Source organism: Filicampus tigris, chromosome 10 (genome assembly GCF_054856515.1).
Source record: "Filicampus tigris isolate MCC_2025a chromosome 10, RoL_Ftig_1.0, whole genome shotgun sequence".
In the NCBI taxonomy this organism is placed as follows: Eukaryota; Metazoa; Chordata; class Actinopteri; order Syngnathiformes; family Syngnathidae; genus Filicampus; species Filicampus tigris.
Genome location: NC_141226.1, coordinates 7208983 through 7230164, shown reverse-complemented (window position 1 = coordinate 7230164; position 21182 = coordinate 7208983). Strand labels below are relative to the sequence as shown.

At 40.4% G+C, this 21182-nt stretch overlaps 3 protein-coding genes across 4 annotated transcripts; 1 reads left to right on the top strand and 2 right to left on the bottom strand.

The window, feature by feature from the left end:
* Window positions 1–571: 571 nt before the first annotated feature.
* On the bottom strand, window positions 572–2311 carry zp3f.2 (zona pellucida glycoprotein 3f, tandem duplicate 2). Its single transcript, XM_086042805.1, has 9 exons — window positions 2146–2311; window positions 1891–2075; window positions 1726–1829; window positions 1562–1653; window positions 1309–1489; window positions 1142–1244; window positions 991–1079; window positions 807–898; window positions 572–725 (listed from the first exon to the last, which is right to left on the bottom strand). Exons 1-9 carry the CDS (start codon window positions 2207–2209, stop codon window positions 643–645), a joined length of 993 nt encoding a protein of 330 aa, XP_085898931.1. The 5' UTR covers window positions 2210–2311; the 3' UTR covers window positions 572–642.
* A 769-nt stretch (window positions 2312–3080) lies between these two features.
* nedd8l (NEDD8 ubiquitin like modifier, like) lies at window positions 3081–4330 on the top strand. The gene is made up of 4 exons (XM_086042806.1): window positions 3081–3243; window positions 3689–3736; window positions 3821–3903; window positions 3974–4330. The coding sequence occupies exons 1-4, from the start codon at window positions 3226–3228 to the stop codon at window positions 4092–4094; spliced, it is 270 nt and encodes an 89-aa protein (XP_085898932.1). The 5' UTR covers window positions 3081–3225; the 3' UTR covers window positions 4095–4330.
* Window positions 4331–4384: 54 nt separating this feature from the next.
* Window positions 4385–19096, bottom strand: ap1g2 (adaptor related protein complex 1 subunit gamma 2). 2 transcript variants are annotated; one of them, XM_086042804.1, is made up of 22 exons: window positions 19024–19096; window positions 18159–18361; window positions 17051–17175; window positions 16540–16681; window positions 16053–16149; window positions 15894–15970; window positions 15514–15609; window positions 14432–14512; window positions 14213–14311; window positions 14074–14129; window positions 12790–12903; window positions 12551–12691; window positions 12170–12224; window positions 10841–10963; window positions 9190–9279; window positions 8976–9103; window positions 8708–8812; window positions 8455–8602; window positions 7814–7976; window positions 6526–6677; window positions 5364–5462; window positions 4385–5250 (listed from the first exon to the last, which is right to left on the bottom strand). In XM_086042804.1, exons 2-22 carry the CDS (start codon window positions 18357–18359, stop codon window positions 5155–5157), a joined length of 2388 nt encoding a protein of 795 aa, XP_085898930.1. In that variant the 5' UTR covers window positions 18360–18361; window positions 19024–19096; the 3' UTR covers window positions 4385–5154. The 2 variants fall into 2 exon arrangements, with proteins under 2 accessions (XP_085898930.1, XP_085898929.1); XM_086042803.1 differs by having other exon boundaries at window positions 18835–19076.
* Window positions 19097–21182: the final 2086 nt, after the last annotated feature.

Here is a 21182-nt window from a genome sequence, read left to right as displayed (position 1 = left end):
GAAACAGCCTGCTGGCTCTGGTCCCGCCCACCAGAACTTTGTCTACAAATTTGATTGGATGAAGAATGATCAGGGTGTCACTTCTAGTATCAATATCAGATTTATTTCACGATATTTGGTCCAGTATTACTTTGTGTCGGATTGAATACAAAATCACTGGTATCGCCCAACCCTACTGAAAATGACATCAATTGGTCAGAGCTCAAGGTAATTGGTAACGACCAATCGCGGCTCAAAGGTTTGAGTTTGGCAGTTTATAGTTTCACATTCTGTCAAGCTTAATGTCAATGCATTTGACGTTTTGACCCTTTGTCCTTGAATGTCCAAATTATGTCAGTGTTGTGTATTTATATAACATCTCCCAAGTCATACTGGCACTACCAGATAAGCCATTGCATATCCAAGCTTAAATTTCATCTGTTACCACCATTTGTAGTTTTCTGGCAGTCTGCTGCCTTACAGGTCAATCTTCGCCCTACAGCCTTGTGGTTGGGGAGGAGACTCAGTGAAGCTACCACAAAAATTAACGTGAGACATTACAAATTGGATCAAATTCATTGAAACAGTCACATTGGGTCCAAGAGTATTTTATTCTCTTATCTACATGCTTATCAGAAGTACATAAAGAACCCCATCTCCTTTTTAGGCGACCAGACTTCTTCGGGCAGACGTATCCACGATAACCAAAGGTCCCAACACAGAAAGTTGACTCAGCCCATGGGATTCTAAGGAGAGGTGGAAAAAAAAAATTAAAGTGGAGGTTCAACTCAAATTAGTCAAGTGTTTTGTTTCCCCCCCCCACATACTCCATTCACTTCCTCTCTTGAGCCGGGTTCTGCAGGTATTCTCACAGCAGCTACACAGGTTGTTCTGGGATGGGTCATCTAGCAATTCCCATCTACAAATATGACATTTGGATGAGGTTTAAGTCTAAAAATACATGCATGGGGGATTCATTTAAAACCAAAAAATGCTCAGCGCAACACTTGCCCGCCCTTCTCCTTTGAATATTGACAAGCTTTCTTGCTTTCGTCAAGGACTTCAGGATCCCACGCAACAAGTTTGCAGTGGATGTACACCTGAAGTGAGAGTGAGTTTTTTTAAAATTAAATCACTGCTTAGTGGTAGTTTAACAGCTCACCTTTCCTACGCCAAGCATGAACGACTGCAGGGAAAGGACAAGTGCAGATGAATGGTATCGAGGAATGAACGCTGAATTTCCTTTGACACTTTGTGAAAGACATCTGTAGAAAGATAATCCAAATCCAGCTTTTAGATAAATAACTGTGAAAGCAACGCAAAACCTACCCTTTGTTGAGAATAATGGGGTATATCTGATGTTGTGGCTGCAGCTCTGCAGTTGGTGCTGCGACACATTCCTCCATGAACAGACGTAACGGTTGATGGGCTTTCTGCTCCACAGCCGCCCAGATAGGCATGAACGAGCCCAGCGGGATTACATTGGATTTTGCTATGCCTGACAGTTGTTCTGTATGGGAGGATGTTAGGACTCAGTATATGCACGTTTTATGAGAAGTTTCATATAGAGGTGAGGAATCACCATTGAGGAGCGCCATATGGAAGACGAGGCCACCCCGCCCTGTAGAAACACTGGCACCTGGGTTCAGGAATGAAGGAATCCACCCTTCTGGCCTAAAACATGCAGGGGATATATTTCAAATCATATCTGAAAAACACTGGACATCAAACTACTGCATACTAGACCTTTTCTGGACACATTCAAAGAAATACTCATAAGCTGGCGGTTCTGACTTTGCTCCAGGCTTGTAGGTCAATGTATTTTGATAGATAAGATGTTTTCCTTTTATCTATGAAAGACAGACTCGTCAAAATGCTTCTGATGATTCAGATCTTTCATTACACTCTTACCTTTTTTTTAAATTTACAGTCTTTGAATTTGTAATCAAAACGCAGTTCCCAATCTCCTGTCGGCAAACTAGTAACACTCGACCGTATGCAGTTTCCAAGGAAAAGACGGGTTGAGTATGGCATCAGCTCCTGAGTGACCCTCCATGTGATGTTTACAGAGTCTTCCCAACAGTCTATTTTGATAGCTGTAAAGAAAGGAGTCCGATGGGAAAAGTTGTACACCATGATCACAAACAAAGCACATGTGTTCAATACCTTCATCGTCAGCTGTTGCAAAAACAGCCAAGAGGGCCACACCTAAGAAGAGATGGAGAAGCATGGCTAAATGAGCCAATGCACTTTGCAAGTGGAATTATATACACACTTCCTGTCTAATCATACCAATGACAAACATCTGTGGGGGAGCAAGTAAAGGCTTTTAGAACGCCTGTGTACACACTTCCTAGCAAGTGGAGAAACCTTTGTGTTCACTTGATTTGCCAACCACACAGGGGGCTCAGGTCATTTGAAGTAAGTGTAGAAGGGTGAAAAAACATGTAAAATTGTTTCTTATTACTACAAACTATAATTAAAAAAAATCTATTAACCAGTCATTTGATACAATATTCAAAACGAATGCATATGTAAAATATCTTGATTTATTCATATTTTAATTTCTGATACATGAATAACATTACATGCACGAATAAAATGTAAAAAGTAAATTAATTTATTAATTAAACAATTTTAGGGGAAAACGACAAAATGAATGCAACAAATATTAGAGGACTCTTGACAATGTAAATGCTACATACTAAATACATTGTTCATCAATAATATTTATCTGTGTATTTAAAAAAAATCCCAATAAATATTGTGATTGGGCTGTCCAAGCATTTTAATTTTTTTATTTCATGTATTTTTTTGTTTTAATAGGCTGAATCCTATTAAATGTTTTTAGTTCTGTACAGTAGGCTACGTTATTTTACTGTATCTTATTTCTTTTATTATTATTACGATGATGATATTATTATTTCTGTGCGTGTTTTTTTTTTTTAATTACCTGGACTTAGCTTGTGCATCTACCATTCAATAGGACCTACTTTGTTTTGAGTGGTAAACTGTTCCAATAATGTGAAGTCACGTTAAATCATCATTCGGTAACGTAAAATAATCCTAAAAAGCGGAAAGTAAGGAAGAAGAGTTTGTGACGTCACTCCCGGAACGTTTAGTGTGTTACACAGGAAGTAGTCCTGAATTATCCCGGCGACCAGTTTGGAAGTACTCACACTACTAAATCGCTTTATTCATTCCATGTTCACATAATTTAAACTTGTGTCATATTCCTCTTTCATAATGCTGATCAAAGTGAAGGTAAGTCGTTTGTCATTTTAAGTAAAACACGAAGGGTTCCTCTTTGGAGGGATCCTTTCAAACAAGATCACCGTTTCATTTTGTAGCTTATGTTATGTAGCTTCCACTTTGGCGGCGGTATTTGTTATAAACAATACGTTTGTTGTGTGGATTCGTTACCCATCGGTGAAGTAAGTTACAATTGGCATCTCAAATGTTGCTGTGACGTAGTATTCTGTATGCTGTACTTTGTAGAGTTTAAAACTGAAAAGTGAGAAACTTCCCGTTGGGTGGACGTGAAGGCCCCCCCAGTTCTGCCGCCATGGCGTTAAAATAAGAGATCTTGTTCTACATAGCAATCACAATCATAGATAACGAGATTTCTGGCACAAACTCAAAAGATGCCAATTTGATTTGTGCAACTTGATCATGCCAGGTCTTACAGTATGTGTTCATTCTATTTCAGACTCTGACTGGGAAAGAAATAGAAATTGACATTGAGCCCACAGACAAGGTAATGAATGGCATTTGAAAAAACGTGTCATAAATGAAATTGAAAATACCTAAGCATGTCTCAAAATGTTGCTTGGCTTTCTAGGTGGAGCGAATTAAAGAAAGGGTTGAAGAAAAGGAAGGCATACCCCCTCAGCAACAAAGACTCATCTACAGTGGAAAACAAATGTGAGCTCTTTCACGGTGAAGAATGTTTTCCTGAACTGCAATCATATGAAGCACATTGTCATATTTTCAGGAACGATGAGAAGACGGCAGCAGACTACAAAATCCAGGGAGGCTCGGTTCTCCATCTGGTGTTGGCACTAAGGGGAGGGAAGGCGTACCACACACCTAACGTACAACTCATCTCGTCATGAACGGTGCTCAACGCGATGCCAGCTGTGTGCCAATGCTTTAGGTGTCCTGACATCATTTAACCGTTATGACAAAAACAAAATCAACCCCCCCAGACAAAAAAAAAGGTTGTGTTCTCCTTGTGAATGTTTTTGTAACCCACATTGGCATTCTGAGTTTGCCCCATTCATATAGGCACTCATGCAGAGTTTTAACAATGCTGTGGTAATTATTGCTTGTGAATAAATGCTCAAGTTGAGTTTTGCACCTTCCTCCAATGCACACACTGGTCAAATAAGAGAACCAATACACATTGCTGCTTAACGTGCTGAAACTGTCCTGTCTTTATTAGAAAATGATGAGCGTGAATCCGAACACTTGAAAAACGTTCTTAGATCTGCAACAGTTTGAACATCCATTTAGAACACCACTGCAGACACTCAGGATTTCCAGTTTTTTAAGGACTTCTGAAAGTACTCCAGCCGTCTTCTCTTAGAAAATCGGAAGTGCATTGGGCTTTAAAAGAAAATATTGAGAGCAATTTATACAATACAGTACTTGTAACATATTTAATAATCAACAAATGTCTATTTTTCAAGAGGTTTTACATGATTTATCAAGTAATTGAAATGCTGATTGCAATGTAATTGATTACTAAAATAGGAAAAACCTTTGAGCACAAAAAAGATGGAAGGCACAGGAAAAGAGGGGAGCTGTGAGTGACGATATGGTGGAGTAGTGATAGTTCATTTGTGAGCCGTTTACCAATTCATTGAAAAATTACATGGGAGTGCTACAAGACATTCAATATCTAGTAAAGTAAAAGAAACGTCAAAATCATTACAGGTTAAATCAACAACAGTATCGGTGAACCCCCTGAATATTACAGCAAGGGTGACATTGTAGCCAGTCGATATTGGAAACCACCAATACTTGAGTGTTTTTATGTATTCCAAAGTAGAGAATTCATTATCAAATAGATGATGTGTTCTCTATGATCAGTTCAACATTAGTGTAAACAACCAAATCAGGAATCTGAGGAATGGTAGTGTGGAGGTCCAATGGTAGACTGACAGGTGTCAATCAGGAAAGCCCAGGAAAGGAATCAATCTGAACCGTGTCCTGAATGGAAGATCCTCGACTTGAGTAAGATATCCGTATCCTCATTTTAAGGTTGACCTGGAGGAAGTGGGTGAGATGACACTTGCATGACATATTCCCTCCACGGTTGAGTTGAAGAAATTCTACCATTAGAATGTGAAAAGATGATAAAAGGTAGCCATGTGTCTCACCTTGTTTAGATTGTTGAGAAGTACCAACTGGGTCACATGAGCTAAGCCTCTTGCAGGAAGAGTGTCTCCACTTGGGGCCTTCATGTGCAAGTGGACACTCTGAAACCATCAAATACACGGATGTGGACACCTTAAACATGCATTGTGTTCGCTTATGTCATCAGTGGTGGGCATGTCAGTAAACATTCGTCATTCGCCAGCGGCCGGCCCGCCAGTCCTCATCAGTCTGTTGTTATTTCAGGTCGGCCCAGTTGATAAGTCGTCAGTCCGTCGCCGTTATTTTAACCGTGCTTCTGTCACCGGTAAATTAGTTAGCCACCGCTATTTTAGGACAGTCTGTAAAAAAACAAAAAAACACATTTACAAGGGTAACCGCAGACAATGTTATCCATTTAGAAAGAGTTTGGATCATTTTACACACCAAAAAAAAAAAAGATTATTATTGCTCATCCTCCCCAACAAGGGACATGGGCGCCCCTCTTTGGCCTGAGGATGTCACCGGCTGTGGAGAACATCTGCAGGGCAGCGGGGCTATGCAGGGAGGTGTTGTACCTGATGAAGTCTATACTTGAAGTCTACCCGTGATGGTTCGTTCGGGTGAGGGCCAAAAATCGCTTCCGTCAGTGTTTCAAAGTTTCGGTCAATCGTCAGTCCGTCCACCTTCCGTCGGTGCTGACGGACTGCCCGCCGCTGTCATTTACATGCCCAACACACCATGTCACTCTAAAATCGGAAACTGGTTATGTATGTTGAAGTAGTGTGAGGTTCTTGGAAAATTCTCCATATACTAGTGGTGCGCAGATGCCAACTAGTATAGTTTTGCCTTACAACTAACGTAGTTGTCCTACTAGTACTGTATGCCAAATGAAGTGTTTCTACTCAGTGAGCTGAACTCTCTAGTTATGACAAAGAGTGAATTAAATGGTTATTAAATAAATGCTCAAATGGGTTCCGATAAGTCACAAAATGTTTGAAACGCACCTAGGCTGTAAACAACAGCTTGAAGCAACTGTTTGCTCATCATTTTTGAAAGCTCACAACTCTGAGTCAAATGACGAAACATAAAAAATAACCATAAATTATTTTTATTTAGGACACTAATACATCACAATTGTGTCTCAAGCGCTCAGTTTCTTGAAAATATGATGAAAAGGCAACAAACCTTTGGCACAGCTGCCTGGAGAGCAAAGCTTGTGATGTCCGAGTCTGAGTTGTTGCAGCCTTTCAGGGTTACCGTCACGCTGGAGTCGGACTGTTTCTCACAGCTGAGCGTCAAAGTTACACCGTTCTTCTCATACACTGTCACTGCAGGGGCTATGAAACAAAAGCAACATGATAATGTGGTACAGACCCCCAAAAAACATTACTCCTTGAGCATATTTGCACCAAATTTGCATTTTGCACCTCGTCAAAACGCAGTAAATAAAAAAAAGCTGAGAATCAACCGCCGAGACAATCACAAAAAGCTTATAATACCTACTGAGCTTAGTGGGAGGTCTAAGTTTGGCTAAACACATTGCGGCGTCGCTCCTCAGTCAGTAATCACCGTCTCCGTGGCAGCGAATAAGCTACATTTCTGACAAGTATCATTCTCACAAAGGGATGATGAGAAAATACGCAAAGGTCATGCTAATTGCCGGAGGGGGGCATTCCGACAGAGCGGTCTGTGTGTCAGTCGCTGACGGACGCCTGTTTTGCTGACATTAGACCAGGGGCCCCCAACCACCAGGCCGCGGACCGGTACCGGGCCATGGGCCATTTTGGACCGGGCCGTGGCAGGCTGCACAGATGAAACACAGAAACAAAAACCTTACAGTACTTCCGGTTTATTTATTATCCAATGCTGAAAAATAGTCTATTTTGAAAGGTGACTAGATTCTCTCCGTTTTACATGATGACTGACCCTTGACGCATGCCAAGTGGTCTCGGTCGCATAACGCTAATATTAAATACACAAGGTAGCAAAATGAGTAAAATGAACAGATGTTTTAAAAATGTCTTTGCAATGGGTAAAAGACCCATTGAGAACGCAACACAAGAGCCTATGCCCAAGAAGAAAAAGAAAGGGGAATTTTACAGACAACATCAGAAGATCTACTTGAAATATGGATTTACGGCGACAGGTGAATCAAAAGTGATTCATCAACAAAAGTAAGTGCCTTGAGAGAGGCCTACTTGGGTGGCTAACTGCATTGCTAAGGCTAAAAAGTAATACAATACTGGTGAAAAAACAACAACTGTGGATTCTAGTTTAATGTAGCATTGCATTTCCAACCCTGCACCCCAACCGGGCGGTGAAAAGGTGCCGGTTCGCGAAGGTTATAGACTAGTATGAACCGGTCCGCGATCGCTGCGTCAGACGGGAAACTTAAAAAAAAGAAGACAGACTAAGCACTGACAGAAGTGGATTTCCGTCCATCTGTGTAATCAAGTGTGTGTAGGACCCAAACCTGGCGCCGTTGGGGTGGGCTCAAAGCCGCCCAACAGATCCAGAAGGTCCCCTCCAGCAGGCTTGGCAGTGTTTGTGGACTGGATGGGTACGGTGCTTCCCTGAGCTGGACTGGCCTGAGCGGACTCCTCAGAGTCCCCGAGCAGGTCCAAAAGATCGCATACCTTGAGAAAAGTCAAGAGGAAAGAAAAAGTCCATGCATCATTGCTCATTCCTAAGCCACATTCCTAAGAATATAGAATATTAAATAAACTGTGATGGAACTCAGTTCTTTTTACAGATATGCAAATGGGAAAAGACTGATACAAAACAATGGCAGCCATGTTGGCGGACTAAATTCACAAGTTCTGACTCACCAGGAGATCTGACAGATGGCAGAACATGACATATAAACTGGTTGGTTAGCTGAGTTTAATTTCCATTGAGTTAGCATAACACACAAAGATGAAATCATGTTCAGCCCGGAGAGATGCTTTACATAAATAAACGCCATCCATGTTGCATACTTAAATACACAAGCACAAACTCACAATTAAGATAGCACAGACAACTCACATTTGTGAGGTGCACTCATATTCTTTATAATGAGAAGTGCATTGAACGTGGTATCATGCATGTGCTCTAAAAGCCTGCGAACGTCACCTGTTTTGCAGGTTGTTGTGGCAGTGGGGCCTCTCTCTGCTTCACCTTGTCCACCTCCACCACTTTGATGACATCCCCCATCGAGTCTCCATTGGTATGGCCTGGAGAGTTCCTCTCAATCACAGGCATTCTCTCCAGCACTGCTGCCCTGTGGACACAGTGAACATTTCAACACTTCCAGGAGAAGATCTACGCTGGTCCTCCTGGGATTACAGTAGACTTTCCCCCTTCCAACATTAAAATCCTCACAAACCTCATGTGGTCATATTTTTTGAAGAGCGCGTTGTATTCCACTGCCCTCTGCTGGAGCTCCACATCAATACAGCTGCCGTAAATGCTTACGATGCTTCTTATTCGACTAAAAAAAAAAAAAAAAAGTGAGACATGGGAATATGGAAATGGGATGGCAGGGTTTATTAGATTTTCCCCAATTTAAAAATGAATATAAAAATATGCGATGCAATCCTATAATACAATCAATGACACAAAGTGATTAAAAAAACAAAACAAGTGTGTCTTACTCGACATTGTCATTGATACGGGTGCTCAGTTTCATGGTGGCAGTGAGAGCAAAGCCCCTTGTCGTTGGAGTGGACATGTGAGACTGCAGAACTGTTTCCAAGGCATGCAGGACACTGTCCGCTGTCACCTAATTGGAATAATTAACAATAGTGAATTAAAAAAAGTGTTATCCACAAACAACAGATTAATCATAAAACCGGGTGCTCCATTGACCTCAACGGGTTCCATCTCCTGACACTCTCCTCTGAGTAGCAGGTCCCCATACTCTCCAACGCACCAGCATGCCACCTGAACCAGTGGTTGCTGCAGACATCCATAAAAACGTATGTACACGATTGTGTTTTGACAAAGGTGTAGAGATAGTGGCCAATAGCAATTATTGTAACAGGTTCAAAACCGATCACTGGGCAATTTGTTACCGTATGTATGTCACATCTAATGAGAGCCAATAGAAGAGCTGTGACAAAAATTCTAGCTTTAGCTATTTCAAACCATTGTCTCAGCTTCCAAAAGGCGCATTTAATGGCTTACTGCACTTCAATGGAGCAAACACATAACAATTTTGATTTTAAGAAGTGGCGACACGCTCTACTGACCATTAAGAAGAATTACATTTTAATATAAGAATACGTACTACTACATTAGCAATATGAGAAAAAAAGGTGGTACTGAGAATATGTAAACAAATATTTTAGAGTTTGTTTTAAAGCTGTGCGTGATGCAACGGACTGGGAATTTGAAGGGTTCAAAAAATTGATTGGATATCTGTTGCTAATGACAAAACTAATATTAGTTAAAACAATGATGCAGTACAAGAAGCAAAAACACCCCATAAAAATGTATATGTAACTAAAACAAGGTTCCCACTACAGCTTAAAGAATGAAAAATTCAAGAATTTTATATTTTTTAAATTCTTTTTGAAATGAAATTCAAGACCAACTACACTGTTTTCAATCTCCCACGTTGTCCAAAGTCGCTACTGTACTGTGCATACATGATGTGTATCCGCTCTTAAAAGAAAACCACACCATTGTTTTGTTGGTTCCGTTGTCATGATTACGCTACTCAAAGTCATTCAATAAATCTAAATTTAAGAATGTTTATTTCTTTTGAGATTTGAGACTATTTAACATCGTAACATCCTACTTCTCATGTGTTAACATTTTTTAAGACATCTGAAAGATTAATTTAAACCATTTTGATGCCAATTAACTCATTCACTGCCAGACATTTTCAGATCCCCTTTGACCCTAACATTTGAAAAAAATATTTAAAAAATATATAAAGTTTCTGGGATTGAATGGCTGGACTGTGAAAAGACAAATAAATACGTCAATGGCAGTGAACGAGTTAAGGCCTCTTTTAGATTCATGGACTCAAAAGCCTTTTAAGACTTTCAGGATCCACGGGAACCCTGTAAATGACCATGAACAAGATGAAAAGGTAACGCAATTGAACAAGGCCTGAGGATAATCAAACATTTAAGTGTATGTTATTACAGGCTGTCCTTGGTTTACAATGACCCAAGGTTACAAATGTCATACAATGCAATTGCTTGCACAGCGAAGTAAGAAATCAAAATCATGCGACACATGGCACACACTTACTGCCATATTTACCGTTTTTCATTTGATTGTATTATATTTAATGGCAATACGTTTTTGTTTCCCTTTTCAAACATTTATTTTGATTATGACTTTAATTATGGGTTAGCATAGGTTATTGACAAGCTTTGGTGCATTCAGACGTCCGTGAATTTGTGTTACGTTGCCACCATAAGAACTGAACTCCGTCATTAAAATGAGGACCCCTTGCATTCTAGCGGTACTTTGCAGAAGTAGAGAACTGCACAAACACACACACCTGAGAGATGTCAGTGAGCAGCGCTCGGTAAAGCTTGTGGACGGTGTAACAGTGAAGCTCAGAAGCGTTGGTGATGAGCAGGATGAGGTTGGGGACAGTTTCATCTCTTACATCACCTCCAGCCTAGGAGTGTAGGAATACACTTTCAAACACATGACTGCTGATGCAAGAATAGAGCTTGCTCTATATGACATTGCGTCACATAAAAAAGAAACAGTTATCCTTGTTGTTAAAGCAATCTTGAGGACAGAAATGTACTGTATATATTCTCAACAGAAAAGACAGATGTTTTGAAAGTGGAGTGATAGAGGCCATCCACGTGAAGGTAGGTGGAGGTGCCTTACGATACCACCTATCCCCCACAAACAATGCCGTCCTTTCATCCATTCCTCAGAAACTCAATGAATGCGCCTCCAACACATAACAAAAACGGTCTTTTTTTGACTTGTTGACGCAGTGGAACATTTATGAGGGTTTCCACCCAACGATTCATAAAGACAGACAGAGGCCTCAAAGTCAATACACTCACCATGTCACTATCTTATAAACAACCCCATGTCACAAAATTTGTTGAAAAAAAAAAAATGGGAATAAAAGAAAAACATAGTAAATTATGACACACATTCAACTATTTGTAACACAAACACACATATGACAAAGATTAATGGCCTTATAACTTCATTAATTAAATCCATTGCACCACGCAACGCATTCCAGCAAATAAAAGGAAGGTTTTTTTATTTTTTATTTAATTAATTATATATTCACAGTTGCACCCCCTGCATCGACCTCACAAAATCCATATGGGCCGTGCCCTAATCTTAGCCTGTGGCTGTAAAAACAATCTGGTCAGAAATGCCTACTTTGGTGAAAAAACAGGCGTTCAATGGGAAGTAGACTTTTAAAGATTAATATTTGTGATCTGTTGTCTTAATTGGCAATGTTGTTGACTTGTTAAAAGCTATCAGTGCACCGAAATGAAATGTCATACTTAGTGTCTGAAGAGTTCTGCAGTTTTGATAAAAGCAATTTAAAATGAACGCAGAAGTAGATGCACAGTAATATTGCAATATAAGTGACAGTAACTAAAAACAGTCTAGTACAATTTGGAAATTAACTGCCCAACATTGTTGATTGTTGACCACACAGTGTGGAGCACTGCCTCTTTGGTGATCAACTCTAAGCTCGTTTAGGCAAAATCAGCAATAATAAATACATTGCATACTGCGTTATTTTGTCAGTTTTATTGATTATCAGAGTAAGCGATCACAACTGAAGCCAGGACAATTGTCAAAGGCAACACACGGGTGACGTTGCGTCAGTATTTACCGTGGTGAGGACATGCAGGATGGTGTCAATGTGCCAGCGCTGGGAGGGTGCGTACCTGACAGACACACACAATGGTGTTTTAGACCAGAGCAGAAACACAGTGAATTCCCTCTGTCTCTTCATGGCCGTGGACACACACACACACAGAAGTGATAGTGAAACCGTGGCGACATTGTCACACTGCCAGTGGAGCATACAATACAGTAATGTTTTTGAGAGTAGAAAATGTCACACAGTGAGGCGTGTGCCACAAAATGGTAGTAAAACGATCCCTGCTTGGGGCAAAGAGAGTGCTAATGAATCACATGCAATTGTGAATGTTTGCATGCCAGCTTACAAAGCAAACAGCATGTGCATGTAACGCATGCATAATTCACTCACCTCTCTGCAGCATGGAATATGCCGCTGGTAGCTTCAGCTCTGAGTTCAGCGGGGCAGGAGGGGAGGAACACGAGCAGCTCTTTCATCATGGAGCGGATGTTGCTGGCAGACACCAATGCTAAGGAGAGGTCCAATGCGCGGCTGAACAAATATTATTATCATCTGCATATTAGCTCATGTTTGAAACGGGTTCATTTCAAGAAAAAAAAAAAAAAAAGAATGCGCAGGTGGAAAGTTACCGTTTGACAGAAGCATCCGGGTCCTTCAAGCAGTCCACAATGGTTCCTCTGTGACGTTGCACTGCGATGTTGTCTGTCCCAACAATCTTTTGCAGGGAAGTCATGGCAATGTATCTGAACAAACACACAAGAACAAAAATTCTGCAAAACAGTCAGGGGAAGCTGAAAAATCACATTTTGCCTATTTTTGCTGAGATATACAGAATTGTGGAAATAAAGTGTATACACTCATTGACACCATTCAACAGAAAGAAATCTTTAAAATTTAGTTTTCGTGTAACATTTTTCAATCTAAGGTAGCACAGTGGTTGCAAGTAGCGGCCAGCATGACTGCCACAGAGTTCTGAGGTTCAGAGTTCAACTCTCAGCTCCGGCCTTCTTGTGTGGCGTTTGCACATTCTGCCCCTGCTTCCAAGTTTTTTCACCCCCACTCCAAAAACATGCATATAAACTCAATTGACGACGCCGGTCGAGACCTTCCCAAAGTCTGCTGGGATAGGCTTCAGCTCATCCGTGACCCAAATTGCAATTTATGACTGTGCATGATTTTTTTTTTTTTTTTTGGGTCAACCTATTACGCACAATTGCATTTTCATAGTTTGACACCAAAACATGTTGGATAAATTCTATATTTTGAGAAGCAAAACACACAATATGTGGAACAGGTTAATGTTGACTAAAAACGGTTAAAAGCACAACCTTGATAAAAACTTTTGAAAATGATTCTCTCCAGATCTTAGGTGAATATTTAGTGAATAATTAATAATAGTAATGATGAATATTATAATAATAGCAATCTTGTGAATTTACCTTGCGGATTAACAGGTATTTATCTATCTTCTTTCATTCTGATAAAAGAATGTTAATCCCTAAGCTTGACACCTTCTCATCTGGACTGTCACTCATACGCTAAAAACAAAACAAACTGTCCCATCTTTGTCACAAAGTGATAAAGGCCCCTGCAGGTAAAAACCAGACGACCCTGTAAAGGGACCTCATGTCCCTTAAAGATAAGAGCTGGGAAAATATTACTATAACAAACCCCAGAGGAACAATTGATGAGCCTTCACCCTGCCTAGCAGATAGAAAGTGACCTTCTAGTGTGGCTCCGGAGATAATATACCAGGGCACGGCGATGAGATAGCTCAGACTGATGACAACCTGTCAAGAAGTTGCCAGTGGCCTCGAGGAACAAAAATGCACAGAGAAAGAAGTAGAGGATGGGGGAAGAGATGAGACGAAGGAATAGGAATTTGTGGTCGAACGCCGTTCCGCTGCACTGACCGAATGTTCCTGTCGTTATTCAGGAGGAAGCGGCCCAGGATGTTCACAGCCAGGATCTAAGGAAGTGTGCATTTATGAATCCATGTTATTCCATGTAATAGTAACTAGGAAGCATTGTGAATTAAAACGTGTCTCTCACCCTGAGGCCACTTTCGGACTTGATGTCCAGCACCGTGAGAACAGTCTCATATAGAACAGCATTGCCCACAGTCTTAGTGCTATCTGTGTTAGTCGCTACCTATAGAGCAGAACACGCACACAAAAGTCAACCATTAGGTTACCTGTTGCAAACAATGAAGTTAAACAGCTAGCAGCTAGCATGAGACAATGATACATGCACTGTCAGCATGAATGAAACCTGAGCGAGTAGATCATTCATGGTGTCGCTTGCTGCCTCGTTGTTGCGACCCAGGATTCGCAGCAGTCTCAAGATGCGGACCTGTGAATGGAAGGCGCTTGTGTTTTGAAATCGGCAGGGCTTTATTTGTGTTTAATATCTTGACAGTTTGTGATATTTTCTATTTTTTATTATATTTGATCTATTTTTTATGATTGCTAGGCAGGCAGTGGTAACTAAATACTGTACAATATTTTTTGGGTGTATACGTGGCCAGAAGCTTGAATCTTCACAGAAAATAACTTTCAACATAGATACATAGAGCTCTCAAATTTCATCATATCAGGTTGGATGCTCTTAATAGCTAAAAGGATTCGTACAGCTCCAAGATCCAATGAGACCAAATTAGAAGCAATTCTGGATATGGATTGAAACTTCAGCTCCTTTTAGTTAATATAAATAGATTGAGGTCTGCGCTCTCTCAGGCCTGGTACACGCATAAAGATTTTTCTTAAAACATTTTTTATCCGTGACAGACTCCACGCATAAGGATCATCCGGCATTCAACAGTTTTGCTAGTACTGAGTGTGTGGTCTGCTTTGATAATCTCATCACAGAACACCAAACGCATAAAGATTTTGCACAAATGCAATATTTATCAGAATGCCTTGTTTCAACTAGTTGTTTTTGCATAGAACATGTTCTTGAAAAAAATATGCTTGGGTTGACTTCCATTTTAAGACTGGTTTTGGACCCTATTATTGGGACAAATCCACTTTTAAAAGACCTCAGACAAAATGCTAAGCTTATAGGACAACCTAATTAGAATTAAGGTTGTCAGGACGACTTCAGCCAGGAAGGGGCAACATTGAGACAAACACAGCCCGATTGTCTATGTGCTTACCCGGCCTAAGTGCTCTATGTTGCGTTGGCTCATCTCATTATTAGCTGGTGACAGAAATAACACCAGTGGTCGTAGTTTTTCCATTGCGGTGAGCGGGTGTGAGTCGCCGACTATAATTTGTTCTCATTTGTCGTGTTCAGTCGCATTCAGCTGTGTTGACCTGGTGTGCAAAATTTGCAGTCTTACAGTGTAGACAAACCTGTAGGAAAGGATCACTGATCCCTGCCACGTCATGCTCTGGAGAGTAACCGGAAGTTACTAAGCTTTTCATAATGCGAACCAGATCTGGGACTGCCTGCAATACACACAGGCACTGTGTAAGTAGACATGCTAAACTCAGGTAGTCAAGGACCTGCACTGTGAACCAGAATGCAGAAGAGGTACAGTCCCTGAAGATGTTTTTAGAGCATTTCACTATGTAAAAATAGGAGAATGAAGAGTGCTGCAGGCCAGTGGGTAAATACTGTAATGACAAGTTCTTGTGGATGTTCCATGGTTTTTAGTTAGTTCCTCAAGTGAACTTACTTTATCAGCTCAAATGCGTGCATGTGTGTTTGTGTGTGTGTGTTATCTTTGCACCTTTCTGAAGCGCTCCAGTGTCTCTGGATTGCACTCACACAGCACAGTGATGAGCACTACAGCACCATGGAGCACACCTTGAGACAAACACAGACAGCACCTTGAACAAAAACAGTCCAGTAAATGTTTGCCTCCGATGGGTGCCCAAGGTAAACTGACCGTGGTGCTTCTCTGCCAGGAGCGAGCGAGCTGTAGGGGCAAAGAGCTCCCCAAGATCTGGAACCTTTCTAACAATGTGGATGGCACACAGTGCAGCCTGGGTAAACAAGAGAAGAGCATCAGCAACAATAAACCGAGAATAATGATCAATTGCTTGTTTAACCCAGAACCTCGCTATATGAACGTTATTGATTTCCTCACGAACCCTGGTTAGTGAATGTCATCAAGTTCCTCACCATAAAGAGCACAATTTTCATCTTTCCCCCTTAAGTCATGGCTATCACACTATAAACACATGGATCCCAGGAATGGTTTGGTAATCAAGCAACTCTTAGCGGAAAAAAAGAATACAGATCATAAATAACGATGAAACAACACAACCCAGCTCAGCATTATCAGATCACCCTTTTTCGTGCTCCCATATCCCAATCCCCACCCGCCAAAAATTGCTTTTTGATACCAGCCTACAAAATGAGACCACCCTTACCTTCTTCTTAATGTAAGAATTGGAGGCCCGAAGCAGCCTGTCAATCTCAGGGGCAAGATCTTTGCACATCTCAGCTGAGCCGATACAGGCGAGTGTGCACAGAGCCAGTGACTGCACATACTGGCTACTGTGGGACAGGTCACTGAAAGGCAAGAACAAGCACATGACTACTACTGTATTATATGATTAATGGAATCCTCAAAGTTTTGGAATTTCTCATTTGTACTTTCTCCTTATATGTTGCGCCAAACTTTTCCCCTGGAATAACTCTTGCGTACATTTGGTACAAAAGGTTAATCACCAGTTAGACATATGCACAATCTAATGCTAATAATCTCTAAAAATAATATTCAGTTTTGACGCATATAACATCATAACTGTGGACCTTGAATTTAATCTCATTTGACAACAATAGCTAAGAAATGAATCGTAAACGCAAACAACTAAACTATTCTGGTAAAGTTCTTTTTCAGTTCCTCAATGAGCTATGTGATTGGATTGGGCGACTTACTTTTTTATGGAATTGGTGATGAGCAAACTGGCATCTTGCTTCTCATCCAGCAGCATCATGGCTCCAAGGTATCCTACACGCTTTTCACTGTAGCGAGGGCTGGCTATCATCCGAACACACTCCATCTGACAGGGAGAATAACCACAACGCTCAATGAAAATTATATGAAAGATGAAGTGCCTCAAGGGGAATCCTCATCTCTTTGCACAGTCTAAAGTATAAATCAGGCATAGCAAAATAGCCAAGCTTGAACCAGGGAGGACTCGGTGGCCCACTTAGTGGGTTTTCCTTACAGCCTGAGACATGAGTCGTGCACTAGAGTCCACAGGGATTTAACCATGATGATTGATAAATTGAATGATGAACATATTATGGAAAACGAAATCATGTCGAGGTGTCAAAATTAATCTATTAATTGACAATTAATCAATGATTAAATTAATCAATGAACTATTTCAATCAAAAGTAATCATTTTGAGACATTGTTTAACTTAAAATGGTCCACATCCTCTGAGTTCTGCCTCTCAACAGTAATTGTTCTCTGATTTCAGTAGTCCTTCATGAAAGCACAGTACAACATCAAAATCTCTTGTGTGATGTTGCTTAATTGTTGTTTAGTTTTTTTTAAATTACTAAACAATACCAAATCAGAATAATTGGCTCATAAACAGTAATTGGGAATATGATTTAATGCAAAATAAAATTTTACACAATTACTTTGTATTTGTGTTTGCCGATGTATGCAGCATGAGACAGACACGGATTCACACACTAAATTGACAAGCATAATTAAGTGGCTTGGTGATGAAGTGCTGCCTGCATGAGTGAAAATTATGAGGAGAATGAACGGGGAGAAAGTCCCCCAAAACACAATAAAAATCGCAAGATTTGAATGTGCATTGGCGGGTGATGTACTTATTCAACTGGCTAGAGGTACCCTCGGAGGATGTAATGCAATCTTACTGTATAACTTTGCTGACGTGCGACCCATTCCATTTTGTACATCAAGTATTTCAAACTTCTTTTACCCCCATGGTGAAAATACTCAAATGCGACATCTGCCACGATGGTTTGGTTCTCATCACACTGAAATCACAAAATCTCTCACCTGACCAAAGTGTGCGGGGTAGCCAAGCATGTGTACATAGAGAAGCTTGGCCAGGTTGTGAGATCGACCATCGTTGTCAGATTGTCTGAATTGTGCCCGGATGGCAGCACATTCCCTCTGGATGACACCACGCTCCTCGCACTGAGTCCTGGCTGACCTAATGGCCCGGATCATCTCCTGCAGTGGGATTGATGGAGACATGGCTGTGTGCGTGTGTATGTGTGTGTGTGTGTGGGTGTGTGTGTGTGTGTGTGTGTGGGGGTGTATGCGTGCGTGCGTGTGTGTGTGTGGGTGTGTTTGTGTGTGAGTGAGAGAGTGAGTGAGCAATAGAAACATGTTAAAATAGATTAAAATGGTGTCCGTTTACTTCTGAATCTGAAACATTCCATTTAAAGGTCCATAACAACGTGGATTCTGCTACCAATACTAACTCGAACCATGCATACGATTTTACAGGACATCGCCCATTTTAAACAGAACTCAGTCTAGTGCTAAATTATGCTGATAGGTCGCAATACAAGCGTATTCAAGTTTGTAATAACAACGACCAATTACGTCACTTTTCAATGTGGAACAAGATATTAACATTTTGATGTTAATAACAACAACAACAACAACAACAACAAAAGTTATTTTCATTTAAGAGGTCACCCAGGTAGTGTAGTCAGTGGCTAACCTTTAAATAGCGCCGTGCTAACCGTGGGAGATGGTGTCAAGCTAAAGCGCGAGGCAAATTAGCATGACAGTCAACTTGTATGGAAGGTAACTGTTGAAATTACAAATATCATATTCAACAAAGCGTAGACTTAACCGCTTATTACCAAAAACAAAACAAAACAAAAATAACAACATAAACACATCATACACGTCCGTAGCCTCTCTGCTTGACACGGCGCTGTTCGCGTGAATAACCATCAACGAACATCAGTAGTGAGTCATTTCCTTGTATGACCTTTCAAAATAAATTTAGATTTTAAATAAGTGTTGCTCGGTTCTTTATTCTTTGATTGGTATTAATGCGTTTTCACATTGTAGCAGAAGTAATAATTAGACAAGTAGAACAACTGAGTTTATTTAATCAAAACATGATCGAAATAACGTTATAGATATACTGTATAAGCTGTTATTATGATAAATATATATTCAGTTTCCGGATTAATGCCAACTACCGCAACTTGAAAAGCTTCTCGCATAACTTCCGCAATTCCTCGCTGTGTGTCTCTCCAGGTGGCAAGCAGGTGGATGAAAAACTGATGAGTGCTGCCTTCTTCTTGGACAGCACCACCATATGTCTCCATCAAGACAAACACATATCTTCTACATTCTCAACTACGTAACTGTACAGGGCATTCTGGAGAAGTAAAAATTCGAAAAGGTATTTTGCGTCAGGAAGGGCATCCGGCGTAAAAATGCTTGCCAAATCAATGATGCGAATCGTGGGTGCACTTGATTCGCTGTGGCGACCTGAGGGGAAAAGCCGAAAGAATAACAACAACATTTTACAGTAGACCTACCTTTCCATTGAAGTTGGTACGTTGTGTAAAATGTGAATAAAAACAGAAAACAATAATTTGCAAATCATGTTCAACCTATATTTAATTTAATACACTATAAAGACAATATGTTTAGTATTCAAATTGATAAACTTGATTGTTTTTAACAAATAATCGTTTACTTAGAATTCTATGGCTATGACATGTTGAAAAAACAAAAAACTGGGACAGTTGGCAAAAAAGACTGAGAAAGTTGAGGAATACTCATCAAAAACCTGATTGGAACATCCAGTCCAAGTGAACAGGCTAATTGGGGGCTGGTAGTTGCCATGGTTGGGTATAAAAGGAGCTTCCCTGAATTACTGAGTCACTCACAAGCAAAGATGGGCCTCTTTGTGGCCAATGCGTAGAACAATTGCCCAACAGTTTATGGATAATGTTCCTCAATGAACAATTGTGAGGAATTTAGGGATTTCATCAGCTACGGTCCATTATATCATCAAACGTTTTTGAGAATCTGGAGAAATCAATGCATGTAAGCGGCAAGGCCTCAGGCAGCACTGTATCAAAAAACAACATCAATGTGTCAAGGATATCACCACACGAGCTCAGGAACACTTCAGAAAACCAACGTCAGTAAATTTTGTTCGGTGCAAAGAGTGGGGGTACTAAAAACTGGCCTGCCTGCAGTCCAGACCTGTCTCCCATTGAAAATGTGAAGTGCATTATGAAGTGTAAAATATGACAACAGGGATCCCGGACTGTAGAACAACCGCAGCTGTACATTAAGCAAGAATGGGAAAGAAAATCCACCTACAAAGCTTCAACAATTGGTGTCCTCAGTTCCCAAACGTTTGTGAATGTTGTTAAAACAACAATTGACGTAACACAGTGGTAAACGTGACCCTGTCCCATCTTTTTTGGAACGTGTTGCAGCCATAAAAGTTTAAGTTTATGATTATTTGCAAAAACAATAAAGCTAATTTGTTTGGACATTAAATATCTTGTCTTTGCAGTCTATTCAATTAAATATAGGTTGAACATGATTTCAAATAATTTTCTTGTTTTAACATTTTACACAACATTCCAACTTCATTGGAGTTGTACTTCCTAGGCAGGAACAAAATAGTCATAAGCAAATCCTATTAAGAAACAGTAGGCCAGTTCAGAATCTATGAGCATTATTTGCAATTGGTTATTCAAGATTAACAACAGTGTTATGATAATACTAACAAATAACATGCTAGAATCATGGAGTCATAGAGTACAACGTGGAAAATACTAAATGCAATAAAAGACAAAAAGAAGTGATACATCCAACTTGGATTAGTAGCTGCCTTAATATCCACTTAAGCACAAGCAGTTATCATCTCACTTTTTGTTTTCTGATATTGTTGGTACAGCATGAGAGCCTTTCCCATTTTTGTGTTTCAGTTTGTCATTTTGCTTTTTATGCCCATGGGGCTCCTGGTTGTCCTCCACTGTAGGGTAGTGGGTACAACATTACAAAACAGATCTTTTGGCACAGATG